General features: G+C 36.5%; 1 protein-coding gene across 1 annotated transcript in view; it reads left to right on the top strand.

Annotated features, from left to right (window-relative positions):
• The first annotated feature begins 4,495 nt into the window (after positions 1-4,495).
• NOVA1 (NOVA alternative splicing regulator 1) overlaps positions 4,496-13,942 on the top strand; it is a 141,955-nt gene continuing 132,508 nt past the window's right edge. The window contains exons 1-2 of the mRNA XM_079912935.1: positions 4,496-4,889; positions 6,626-6,769. Of these exons, the coding sequence (XP_079769061.1) occupies positions 4,754-4,889; positions 6,626-6,769 (280 nt within the window). The 5' untranslated portion in view covers positions 4,496-4,753. The remainder of the gene's footprint in view (positions 4,890-6,625; positions 6,770-13,942) is intronic.

Raw genomic sequence — 13,942 nt, forward strand, 5'->3', positions numbered from 1 at the left:
ATATTCCACAGCATTTCCAGCCTCTGTAAGGGCAGAACAGCCTCCAGCCTCCATAGAAAGTCCTCAGAAAAAGATGCAGCTCTAGCAGTTGGAAGATTGGCCAGCATGCATTGAATAGACTTCGACCAATGACTAAAGGGAGGTGGTGTATATTTATACCTGTTTTCTCACGCTTTGGGTGGGATAATTCTAAGGCTACTATTTTAAATGGTTTTCCAGGAAATCCCAGTGAGATTAAGCTGTTTACTCACAGTGATAATTTGCCTGGGAATTCACACCCTTCATTGCCTCCCTTCCATTCCCTGTCTCACTTCCCCAAGATGCTACTGTGTTTTCTGAAATCACTTCCAAAATAAACTACTTGCACTTGAATCCTTAACTCAGGATCTGCTTCTAATAGAACATAAACTCAGAAAATATATTCCCAAAGCACAGGCTGCAGAGAAACACTCAGTATTTATGTTGTTTAGTAACAGAACTGATTTTAGGACAGGTAGGAGCATGGAGACAAAGAAAATAGGTTTGGGGATATTTGCGGATATCAACTATCTGTGCTTTCTCTAGAAAGCCAATCATTATTACTGAAAATATATTATCTTTTGTTACTCAGACTAAAATTTAGGAAGGAAAAGAATACCTAATGAAAGCCAATAAAGACTAGGGATTTTGTTCTTCAGATTAATATCATTTTCTATCATAGTTTCTTATGTTCATAAGTCATCACCTAATTGGCAAGGAAAAGCACACAAATTCTATTATGTCAAGGTGTTAAAATATTATTAAATTTGCAGTGCCAATTGCTTGGTTAATTAAAAAATAAACGATTTCTTTTCAAAGAATTAAAAGGTCAAGTGTTTCTATTATATTTTTTGAAAAGTTCATTCAGTTTATTTGTAGCGTAAGATGTATAACATGCTGTAATAATAATATAGCATGCTGTATAGCAGCTTATTAATGAACTGGAAGCTGCTTTACCTTTTTTTTCCTTCAGTTTTATTAGCTGGTACAAATGCAGAAGACAACAGGTAAAATGTTTATCTGTTTAATCAGAATGGTAGAGGTATATGCAGTGAGAAATGGAGAAGTATAATTTTTTTTCAAAAGACAATGAAATATACTAGGGAATAGAGCCTTAATTGGAATGTATTCTCTGATAATCTTCATTGACCAAATCAGCTCAGAGCTGACTGATCCATAGATGTTTGACCAGGTCAGAGGCTTAGGATAGCCTCTGTAATTGCTGGCATATCATAGCTTGGTTACTATTAGGTATACTATCCATATTAAAAATCTTATCTTCTGCTTCTGGGTCCCATGCAGTGGTGAATAGTATTTAAATATTAAGTCTAAAGAAGGAATAAGAGAAGGGTCAAATAAATACCATAAGAATACAGTGTCATGACTATTTCAGTAAGCTTATGTGTATAAGGCAATTTAATTTAGAAAGCTCATTTTGAACCTAACTTACACATGGCAATGACAAATATTTTCTAAACTATTTTAGAAATAGTTTACTTATTTTTAGAAATTTGTGAACCTCAGGTTTTCCAGTTCTAAAACGTAGTCTTTCCCCAATTTAAAACTACATTCTATTGAGTACTTTGCCCAGGCTTTAATGTAATATAGCTTTGAACTATCTTTGTCTTTGAATTATTTTTGTCCCTTGTCTTTTACTGTTTCAAAACAAACTAGTTGCAAATCCCAGCCCTTTTCTAATTTTTCATTTTTGAAAAATATGTCCTTACATATTTTTCACAGACTACTTTGTACAAGGTCTGGCATCAGCCTTTTCTCTATCTTGACTACCACAGACTTATTCCAAACCTCATTTTTTTCTCATCATAGCTTCCCCTTTTGTAAAAAAAAAAAAAAAAAAAAATCCAATTCCATGTAAAAATCCTCTTTATATTTGGTCATGAAGGCTACATTGTGGTTTCCTATTACATCATACATCAGATCAAAATTCTGAACTTCGGTTCACAGACCTTTACCAATATGTACTAACTTACCTGCTTTCCCTTTCTTTCAGCTCTCAGCTTATCTTCTTCCCTGACTTGAGGCAAATGTGCTTTTCATATTCCAGATGAATTTTTATTCCCAAATAAATGTTATTCTCTTCCTCATTCAGCAGAGTGTCATCTATCTTTCATTACTTAAAAGCACCAGAAATCCCAATGCCTCCTAGATGCTCCTTCCAATAAAGCACACTAACAGTAGAGTTAGTATTCTTTTCCATTCCCTTCTCTATCTACCAGGAATTAAAATTTATCCTATTATTCTGAGGTTACTGCCTCAGCTATGCAAGTATTCTTGGTTAGAATACTACAGAATTCCAGTGAAGTTCTTTCTATGCTAGCTTAATACTAAAGCCATTTTCATGTTGAAGTGCTGTTGTAGAAATGTATAGGTAAGGAGCATCTTTGTTCTAGAAATCTAGTGAATATGTTCATACGTTTTTACATCTTACAACACATCGCCATGACATTATCTCATTTGACTCAAGAATTTCGGGAGGTAGAGTTGAGGTCCCTTTTTTAAGTGGGAGGGAACCTGAGGCTCCAGTGTACTGCAGTATTCAAGAGGACAGACTTTGTAATCAAGACAACCTCAGTTTGATTACGACAGTGTTTACACCAGTGTGACTTCGGGAAAATTATTAATATCTCTAAACCCAAACTGCCTCATAAAGTGCGGACAGTAATAACTACATGATATACAGCATGTAAAAAGCACCACATGTGAAGCGGATTGCCTGGCACACGGTAAGCACTTAATACATATAGCAACATGTTAAGGGATTGCCCGAGACATACTTTTAGAATATGCCCGCAAGGACTCGAAACCAAGATTTTGAATTCCAAAGCCCATGCATTTCCACTATCACTGCCTCCTAGCACACTGATTTAATTAAACTACTAACTTGATGGATGACCTTGAGCAAAATACTTTACTGAGTCAGTTTACTCAACTGTAAACGGAGTCTTTTCAGACTTTCAGCGTCTACTCCAAATACGTATTTTTTTTCCTGTAGTGTTCTAGGTTGTGGTTCAGGTTCGTTATATATCCAAGATCTGTATAATCATAAGCTGTGCACATTGCACTGAATTTTACTCGTATATTCATAGTTCGTTCAGTATGTAGTTTTGGATACACACTCAGCTGTTGCCTGTCTTTAGTCCGCTTCTCGGCGCCTCGTGAAGGGGATGCCCATACCTAGCTTTATTTATTTATATGCTGGCTTGTTTCCGAAAGGATTTAAGGCAGCGAGTGACACTTTAAGTTCCCTAACGAAGTCACACAGTGCGAGTAATACTCTTTTGATGAAATCTCCCGTAGAACCGCCCTTGAGTGAGATGCTAACTAATGTCTTTTACCTAACTCTTAAAAATAAAGACTGATGTACCCAGCTAGAAGTCCTGGAAGCATACAGTTAAGGTTTTTTCCTCAGCCTTGACGCTGTCCCACCCTTCGTCAACGGTCACTCGAATGCCCTTCTCAGACTAGCCAAAATTGTCGCCGCTCCAGTCCCGGCTGGAGAGAGATCCCACCCCGCCCCTTCACTCCCTCTCATACCCAAGTTTCCCGATTGGGAAGGGGCCTGAAGAGCCTTTCTCACGTTTCCATATTATTGGCTGGCACGGCTGTCAGTAATATCTACTTCCCGCCTTCCAGCCTAGCGGGTTTCTTGGACCCCTCGGTTTCTGCGACTAGCCGCTTACGTTTGCCTGAGCCGTGTTGCCGGGGACCCGTGACCTTTCACCCCCTCCCTTCCCACAGGAGCGCCCCGGCCCCCGGCCCCGCCCCCGCCGCCGGCGCTCGCCCCCGCGCACGCTCTCAGCCCGCGCGCGCTCACTCCCGCGCAGACACGCACACTCTCGCCCCCCGCACTGGCCCCCCCCGCCCCCGCCCCCGCAGGCTGAGACTTCGGCGTCGGGAGGCGGCGGCGGCGGCGGCGCTGCTGAGAGGCAGGGACCCGAGCTCGAAGTGTGTGGGAGTCTGCGAACTCAACCCCTCACTACCCTCCCCTCGCAGCCATCCCCCTCCCTCCCCGCCAGCCCCCCCCCCCCCCCCCCACAAGCGGGAGAAATAATGAGCGAGACCGGGCGGCAGCAGCAGCAGCAGCAGCGCCGAGCAGCCCAGGCAACGGCAGAACCGCTCCGGCGGCGGCGGCAGCACCAGCAGCGGGAGCGAGCGCAGCGCTAGCGCGGCGCGGGGACCGCCGCGCTCCTTCCCGGCTCCTGCCCTCCTCCGCCGCTCGCTCTTCTCTCCGCGTCCACCTCTTTCCCCTCCTCCTGCTCATTCACTCTTTCCCTCACTCTCCCCTCCTCCTCGGCTTCTCCCTGCGCCCCGCCAGCCCTCGCGCTCTCCCACTCCCTCTGCCCGTCCTCCCCGCTCCCCTCCTCCCGCTCATTCACTCGCCCCTCTCCCTTCTCCACTCTCTCCCCCTCTCTCCTTTCTTCTCCTTCTTTCACCCTCCGTCTCTCACACCCCCTCCATTCCCCTGTCTCCTTTCTGACACTGCACTGCAGCTGCTCCTCAGCCCTGCCCCCTCCCCAGTGAGAACAAACCAGCAACATTGCTTTTTTTTCCTAAAGAGATTTCTATTGATCCGATTAAAAAAAACAAAAACAAAACAACCTTAAGAAACCCCAAAAGCAAAAAAAAAAAAAAAAAAAAAAGAAAAAAAAAGAAAAGAAAAAGCCAAAACAAAAGGGAGAACCTTCTCCCCGTAGAAGCGGCAGGAACTGCAAACATGATGGCGGCAGCTCCCATCCAGCAGAACGGGACCCACACTGGGGTTCCCATAGACCTGGACCCGCCGGACTCGCGGAAAAGGCCGCTGGAAGCCCCCCCTGAAGCCGGCAGCACCAAGAGGACCAATACGGGCGGTGGGTATCGCTTCCACCTCCCCGCTGGCCCCATCCCCCGCCGCCCGCCCCTGCCTCCCTCCCTCCCGCCGCCCTCCCTCCCTCCCTCCCGCGGCCCGGACACCTCCAGCCCGAACCCGGCGGCTCCCGCGCCCTGCCTCGCGCCCCCTCCCCTGCACCTGCCCCGCATCTCGCCGGCCCCGACACATTTCCATTTCTATGTTTATCATTCATCAAAATGGCGACCGGTTTTTCGGAATAGACCTATCTTTCCATTTAATCGGTCGAAAGGCTGACCATTTAAATATCCTAGACCTGGGCAAGGGGGTCCGTTAAGGAGGAGGAGGATGACCCCGAGTGAGGTGATGGCCGCCCGAAGATGCGCGCTGCATTTAACAGTCTGATTAAATAAATAAATAAATGGCACTTGGGTAGCGGAGAGCAAATGATTGGGGCACCGGAGAGTTTTGCTCTCTTCATCCCCTTGGTTTGGGCCACAAGTAGTATGCAAAATCTGGAAGAGTGCATACTCTTACCGCACTTACATTGTCGGTGCAAATATTTCACTGATTTGTCTTCAGGGGTGTGCATACGAGGGTGGGGGTGTCTGGTACTCTGACTTGTTAGTTAACATCCTGCGCTTCTTGGGAAGATGAGTTTTAACGGGACCGGTATCGCTTCTTCATTTGCACTGGAGTCATCTTAACAATGCACCCAATGCATCGAGGCAGAGGTGAATTTATCTACAGCACGTACATTAGAGACGGATGGGGGTCTTGCGAATGGCACACTCGAAAAATTTGGAACGTTCATTCACATAAGGAAGCTGGATTTACTGGGGTGTTTCCTATTTAAGACATGATCAGTTTGACGGAAATTAAAGTTTATGGAGTTGGCTTTATTTTTTTAAAACATTTCAATCTTTCTTGGTTAATCTACCCCCTTCGTTTTAATAATTGTGATTCTTTTGGGGAAGGAACATTATCTGGTCACTTTTAAGTGTATTTGATGTAAATGACTCCTAAGCTTTTTAGTATTGGCAAAATTCTTCTTAAGGTCCTTTAATTAATGAGCTTAAACGAGATCATAGTAGACTAAGGAGTGCTAAAGAAATACTCCAGGATTAGTTAGATTTGGCAGTCCACATCACTTTGAGTTATTTCCTGGCAATTATTGAAGGCTTGGAATACACCCTACAGTTTGGGTGGATTATTTGGTAGGAGAATGGTTGTTTTGCATACTTTAGGTAGGATATAGGCAATGGCTAATTGTAGTCCTTATGTGTTTGCTCATGTTAAACAAATATAGCTCATCACTATTTACTGTCTTTTTATTTATTTATTTTGCAATATGTTAAGGTTTGTCATGGTGTAAATCTCTGAAGTTTTGTTAAAGGGTCAGTTCATTTTGTTTTACCATAGTAACTACAGATAGAATTGGAAGACTTCCATGTTTGGAATAACAACTGGAATTTAGTCATCAGTTTCTACAGTGCTGCAAAATAATAGAACATGTTTAGATTTTAATTCCAAGTTTGAAAGTATAAATTCTACAGAATGGGAAACATTTCATACATATTTATTTTTCAGTGTAATTGGCTTATTTTCGTTCTTTAAAAAAAAAAAAAAATTAACCCCATATTTCCTGCAGCTGTATGCCCAATGTTTTAATCGCTCTTTTTCTCTCTTGAGGGTGGAGGGAGGATACAAAGTTTAAAATTATTGTGTTAACGAAGTATATTTCCTTGCATTTTTCAGAAGACGGCCAGTATTTTCTAAAGGTTCTCATACCTAGTTATGCTGCTGGATCTATAATTGGGAAGGGAGGACAGACAATTGTTCAGTTGCAAAAAGAAACTGGAGCCACCATCAAGCTGTCTAAGTCCAAAGATTTTTACCCAGGTAGGTGCAATGGTGAAGAGATTGTTTGATAAATCCCCAAGGAAATAAAAGATCTACCTGTGTTGTGTGCTGTATTGAAAAAATTCTTAATAGTGTAGACTGTTTATTTATTTGATGTATTAGAGTATTTGTGGAAAAATTTTAAGAGTATTTTCACTCTTGGTTATGTTTTGTTTCTGTAATTGATATTCTGTCTATGATGTAGACCAATTTTGAGATGAATCTTCTGGGTATTTCTAAATACTTCTTTCTAATTAGGGAAAAAAACTCTAAAATTTAAAGATAGAAACCTAGACAGCTGGCATCAGGAAACAGGGTTCTTCTGAAGTTTTCAGAAATAATTGTAATGACAATTAGACTAGAGTGAATTCAGAAGAGTGGGTAGAAAGGCTTCTTAAAGAATGGACCATTTACTTTCTAAATCCATTATATACCTCTTTCTGCTTCATTGCTTTGTTTGTTGGCCCTGGAGTGAAGAGGACAAGTGCTGCCTCTTCAGATTTTTAAAATATTGTGTTTTTAATATAACTGTGACAAGGAAATATATTATTATGTAAGAAGTAAAATAATGCTTCAAAATTTGTGTTACTTAAGAGCTGTATTAAGAGCTGTATTTGATCAGAATATATTAACAGTTTGTGTGGTACTGTAGGTACTGTAACCCAGTGGAATATGGCAAGTTTCCTAGGTGGTATAATTTTTTTTTATAACTTTTCAGTGTGTTTTTTAAATTTAAACTGTTTATAGTACTATGCATTTATCTTTATCTTTCTAAAATCATTTTCCTACTTAATATATGGATTTTAAGTTTAATAGTGTATCTCCTAGATAAAACATTAATTGATTTGCTTTTACCTACATGTAGCTTCTGCAGTTTTTTTTTGGTTATTTCATATTTATGGCCATAAAAAATATTTATTCAGTGCTGAGGGGACCAACACTGCTTATTTTTTTTCTTGGTAGGAAAGAAAAGCTGATTTGCTTTCAGTGATCTAATTCAGTAAGAGTTCTTTAGTACAGCAAAGACATCTGGTATGAATGTAAGCAAAACATTTGGAGGATTTCTTTTTCATAGCCAATCGCTTGGTGGTAGAAAGTGGACCACTGTACTGCATAAGAGGGTTTTAGAATGGTTGGAACTGTCATTTAGTTATGTAAATTAAATGTTGTATGTTTGGTAAACATTACATTTATTAAACTAAGGTGTAATCTATTAGATATGTCCTACGAAAGTTTGTTTTCTGTGAGTGTAGTTTTGTAGATGGCTTTCCTTGTCTCTGAAACTTTCCTTATGCATTAAGAAAGTTTGCCGACATATTCACATTCTTATATTTAAAAGGTATGTTATGATGAAAAAAATGTGGAATTGTGAAAATCCTTAGTGCAAATAAAAGCATTCAAAAGAGCTTGATTGCAGAATTAATAATGTTATAGTTCTAGGAAAAGAGCTGCAATGGTAAATTAAATTCACTGTCAATAGATGAAAATGAAATAGCTTTTTTTGCATTATACATGAGGGTATCAGATGTGCAGGGATGTTACAGAAAATTGGTGTTTATCAAGGATATTCCAAATAGTAAATTAAATGCCTTTTCATTTGAATATAGTGTATTTTCAGTGGGTTGGAAAGGGTGCAACTAGAATTAGATCTTTTGTTTTTAGTCCACAGTTGTGTATTTTTTTCTTATTACATTGAAATTGCTTATTTTATTTATAGTTCTGAGGCATGTTATTCATATAGAGCAAGAATATCCGTTGGAAAAAATGGAAAACTGGAATGCGTTGAATAAAATTTTGTGTGTGTAGTGACGTAACCTGATCAAATGTGAGTTGAAATGTCTGGATAAAAGAAGGCTTATACTCTGCCTGTAACAGGTGGAAACCAGTCACAAACTATGGAATCAATTGTAAGGATAAAAAAAGCCCTGTAATTTATAAGAAGCTTTAATAATTCTGAACACTTTGTATGTAAATACAATTTTAGCTAGGTTATTACCTGTTCAGACAGATACATCTCTCTTCTGACAGACTTTAATAGTCTTTCTGTTCATACTTGACCATAAGCCTGTGGAATTATCTGAGGTCCTGGTATTCTTCAACATAGCAGCCTCTGAGCTACTTTCAACTTCTCTTATTCAGATATATTTAAGGGATACTTACCTTGCTCATCTCAAATGAACTAAATTATAAAGCTGTGATTTATACTGCCTAGTTATGAGGACTTTCTTGTAGGATTATGCAGTAATTAAAGTCCTTTTTTGTGTGTTTCATATATGTACTTATGACTCATATTCCATTACAATGAATATGCCCGATGTTTATTTCATGAAGCATTTTTCTGTTTCTTATTTGTAAGACAGAATATTTGGGGATAAGTGCACTTCAGTTGTATAACTTAATGGATTTTCTCAAATACCTAAGTTTTAAAACAATGCAATTGTTTTCAGAAGGTTCACTTAAAATACTGGTGTATTTGAGAAAAACTTTCTTCAGGGTATATATTACAGAGTACAGACATTGCTTAAGTAATCTCTTAAGCAACCTTGCTTTTCTGAGTAATTTTTAATATTTATGGTTGAGATGAAGAAAATAGTTTTTGCACATTAATTGGTATGAATTTAGAATTTATAGAACTGTATATTACATTGTGTATTTTAGCATGTCATATAAAATAAAATAATTTGGGGAAATTGTATGATGAGGATTGTAAAGTGCATTTATCAATTACTGTAATCGGAAAAAAAGATCGATAAGTAGATTCATTTTTTTTGCCGTGTTGTGTAATTCATTTATCTATTACTAAAAATCTAAATCTTACAAAATACTAACTTATTACCTGTGGTTTATGAATATATCTTTTATTCTTACTTGATTAAAGAAACCTAATTTGATTTATTTATATATCCTTTTTATAAGTAGGTTACCCAAAGTTAATGCCTTTTAATTAAAAACAGCTTTCTCATTTTGGGAAATACATTACTGTATGCATTTTCAGGATGGCAATAGGATAGTATTCTTTTATTCCTTTATTTGGCATCTGAAGATGTGTTTGGTTTTGTTAATAGATTGATTTTATCTGTTAAAATCATTTAATGAATCGTTCAGGTAGATAATTGGGAAAATTTATTGAATACATTATTCATTGGGGATAGTAAAGGATATATAAAATAAATATTTTCATGTATGCCTTAGATTTTAGAACATTTCATAGTGTACCTATTTTATTCCATTATATGACACTGGAGATATTCATTATATCAAACAGGAATTCTCTATAATCTTAGCATGTATTTGTGTGTGTTTTAAACTGTTTTCATACTTGTGGCTATAAAACTGGATCACATTTAATATAAATTATTTCCTTTTTTGGTCCTTAAATTAAAATTTGAGCTCATTATTCCTAGATTTATTGTATCTTAATTTATCACTATCCAACTTGGGTGATGCTTTTTTAAAAAATCACAAACTATTTATATGTGAAATCTTTAAAAATCATGAAAAAGCAGAATGTAAGTGAAATTTTCTTTTAGTGAAGGAAATACCCCACACTGCCTTAATTTTGACATGGGGAAAATTCAGTGGCCAATTTAACCATTAGGGTTGGGATTGTATAAGAATGATAATTCTTTTGGAAATAAGAAGAGTTTATGAAGTTTGGAATAGATCACTTTTGTCTACATTGTTGAAGGAAGAGTATTATTGTATTGGTAGTACAATGTGAATACTTTTGTTATAGCTTCTGAAAGTTGCAGTCTATACTCTTTTCTTTGATCTAAGTTGCTTTGCATCTTAGAAATTTGCTGGCATATATTTTAAGGCAAAATTAGCAGGTAAATATAACTGTAACAAGTAGAAAATAAAGTATAATTTCCAATATTGTTGAATTTAATAGGGTAGCTGTCATTACACTGTGCTATACCTTTGGTTTTAGTATTGTCAAAGAGTTGCTGACACTCTTGAGTTGTAATATTTATGTTTGTCATACTGCCTATGGTTGTGGGTTATTTTATGTTTTGTCTGTCTCTATCCTCAGTTGTGGGAGGAGCCATAAGCTTTCACTTATACATTAATATCTGTCTGAAAATTTGCTGCATTTTTAATACTTTATTTCTCATTTTAAGCAATGGGAAATCTCAGCACATGAAGGAATTAGCATAGCACAATCTATATTATAATTGTACTTTCCGAAAGTTATAATTTTTATACTTAACCCATGAAAGCAAATGTTTTGTGGTATGAAATTTTTTAGAAAGATTGAATTAGCATTAAAAATCTTAGCTATTCATTTTATTTGATTCTTTTTTTAATTTCATCTGGATGTTATATCTTCTATTATCGATTTAGTAAGTTATGGCTTTACAGTGTCAGTGTTTTCATGAATTATATAGCACAATGTCACTTTGAAATTTGCTATTTGAAGCCTTCTAGATTTTGGAAAAATAGCTCATTTAAAATTTGTGACATTGTAAGGTAATATAGTACGTCTAACAACATTGTCTTGCAAATATCACCCCCAAAGGATTTCAGGAATAGTTTAAAAATAGTGAGCACAGTCGGTGAAATAGTTCAATATTTATGTATTGAAGGTGTTTCGTATAATATACAAAGAGGAAAAACGATCTGTGTCTTGGGAACTCTAAGGAGTATGTGGTATCACTAAAAACCGAGCAAGAAACCACCAGTTAGAAACATGTCTTTTTATAGTTTGGTTCTTTTGTTTTGTTTTGCTCTGGCTTAAGATAATTAATTTTTGCTCTTAAATATTACAAATAACATTTGCTGAACACACTTATGCCACTTGTTAACTAAAATTCAGCACCTAATAATTTTTTTTTTTTTTTTACTTAGAGTTTAGTCTCAGTTGTTTCCAGTTTAGTGGAGCTGTGTTTTAAAGGATAACTTTTATGAGCAAGTGCAGCTTTTCAGAATAAAATTGGGGGGATGAGGGTGGGAGGTTTGTACTTGATTGCCATCTCATTTCCATCTTTGGATGAAGCTCTAGCATAAAGTTAAACAACATCTGCAGAGATCTGACTGACAAACATCTCTCTGGGACTCATCATTGCAGCCTGCAGCAGGTGCATTCAGCTTTGCAGTCTTTTCCAAAAAGAGGTTAGTTTGTTCTAACATTTATCGGTAGACCAGTGGAAGCAAGTGACTAGAAAGAAGAGGTTGGTTGTCACTTGTCCAGTGCTGGAATACTACAGGTAATTGGACTGGATTGGTGGGAACCATAGCAGTATGTGTCTCACATTGCATTGCAGCTGCTATGGAGCTTAATTAACCTGACCCTCAGAGACTGAAGTGTCACGGTATAAAATGTAACATGCAAGAAATGAAGCAGTACTTTTCAATACTTCCTGATGCTTGGATTGGTAAAATTTCTGTTTTCTTCATCCTATTCTTTAAAGATACGGCATCACATTTTCCATTTTTTATATGGAAGTATTTGAAACTAAAATGATTTCCATGAATCTGATAGAATCTACATGAAAAGGAGATAGGGGCTTTAGGTGTAGAAATAAAGAGAAAATAACCTTAAGTAGGAAGTATTTTAAGTTCGCTATTCCACAAGTATATTTTCAGATTATGAGTGAGTGGAAATAAGTGGAAGTACATTGTAGTTCTTTTTTTATTATCTTAGATTAACATTTATTTATTTATTTTTATAAGAGAAAGAACCTGTGTAAAATTCAGTTGTATCTTTTTAGCATGTTAGGGACTTTGACAGGCAAACTTTGCTGAGTGTTTTGACGTGTTCCAACACACAAGACAGGCATAGTATGTTAAAAATGTTTTTAGGATGCTTCAGCTTAATATAGGAGTGCTGTTGAAGTGGTTCTTTACCACAATTTATTATGAGTAAATTAAAATTTGATTAAATAAAAACTCTAAAAAAGTCAATAATTCATTTCTTTTGTTTTAAATTTTTTGATCTATTTGAAATACTGACAGTATGCTTCCATGACACATATAGAAGTTTCTTGTATGTTCTAATAGTGTTCCCAATTAATGTAGATGTCTCATCACAGTCCTGTTTATCAGTTGGCCTTTGAACAGAAAAAATGTCTTTAAATTAAATCTGGCAAAGTGCTATACTATTTTAAAATAATTCAGAATTTTAAAATATCATTTAGAGTCTTCGTGAAGCAGTTTTATTATTTTGACTTTTTTATTAGTTTTACTAAATTGAATTTTTTGGTATCCATTGACTACAACTTGTCAATTACCCAAGAGTAATTAAGTTTTGGAGTTTGCAGATTTTTTGTAATCTATATACTTTTATTGAAGGAATTTTTACCAGAGTGGCCAATAACTATTTGATTCTGAAGTTACTGTTTGTAAGAAAAAGCTTCTAAATTTTATCTTAATTAGATTATGAATAATAGGTAATTTATTGGTAATTATAGTAATTGTGGAAAATAAGATTAAAATAATCATCTCTAGAAGTGGAGAGAATCATTCCTCCACTTTTAAACATATTTCATTTTTCAATCAAGATTTTTCATTTTTGACATTGTGGAATGTTGTTTTCTTATTAATTCTCATCAATATAAAAATATTCTTTAAAATTACACATTTAAGAAGTTTTGATAAAGAAGATATTGAATAAGAATAAACATTTTGAGACTAGAAAATAGAAAATAAAGATTACTATGTAACTAACAAACTTTTTGAGATATTTTCAACATTTGCTAAGTTTCAAACCACTATATGGATATCCTTTTCCATGACAAACTTGATCATGAAAACACATAATATCTGCACTCCATCATTGATCTTTTGCTGCTTCCTGCAGGGCCTGTCATAGCATCGTTGACAGGACCAGATGAAAAATGAAATCAGTATCTTGAGTTTTTTAACAGCAAAATGATTCAGGTAAGATTATTTGGTGTGGAAAATAAAACATTTTTTACCATTTTTATACTCATTTAATAATTGATATTTAAAATTAATATTTTTCTTATTTTAAGACCTGTTTTATGTCTTACTGATGTTCAGTATATTTGTCATATCCAATGAATTTTATTCTGAACTCAGTAATTTTTAAGTTTTAGACTGTAGTGTTTCTTACTTTCCTTGTGAAACTTTTTGAAGCTTTGAAGAATAACTTTTCTTTCTCTTTGAAAGATTTTTGAGAACAGTTACACGATGAAGGCCCCATAATTTGAT

The sequence above is a fragment of the Stenella coeruleoalba genome, assembly GCF_951394435.1.
Source record: "Stenella coeruleoalba genome assembly, chromosome: 2".
Classification (NCBI taxonomy): domain Eukaryota; kingdom Metazoa; phylum Chordata; class Mammalia; order Artiodactyla; family Delphinidae; genus Stenella; species Stenella coeruleoalba.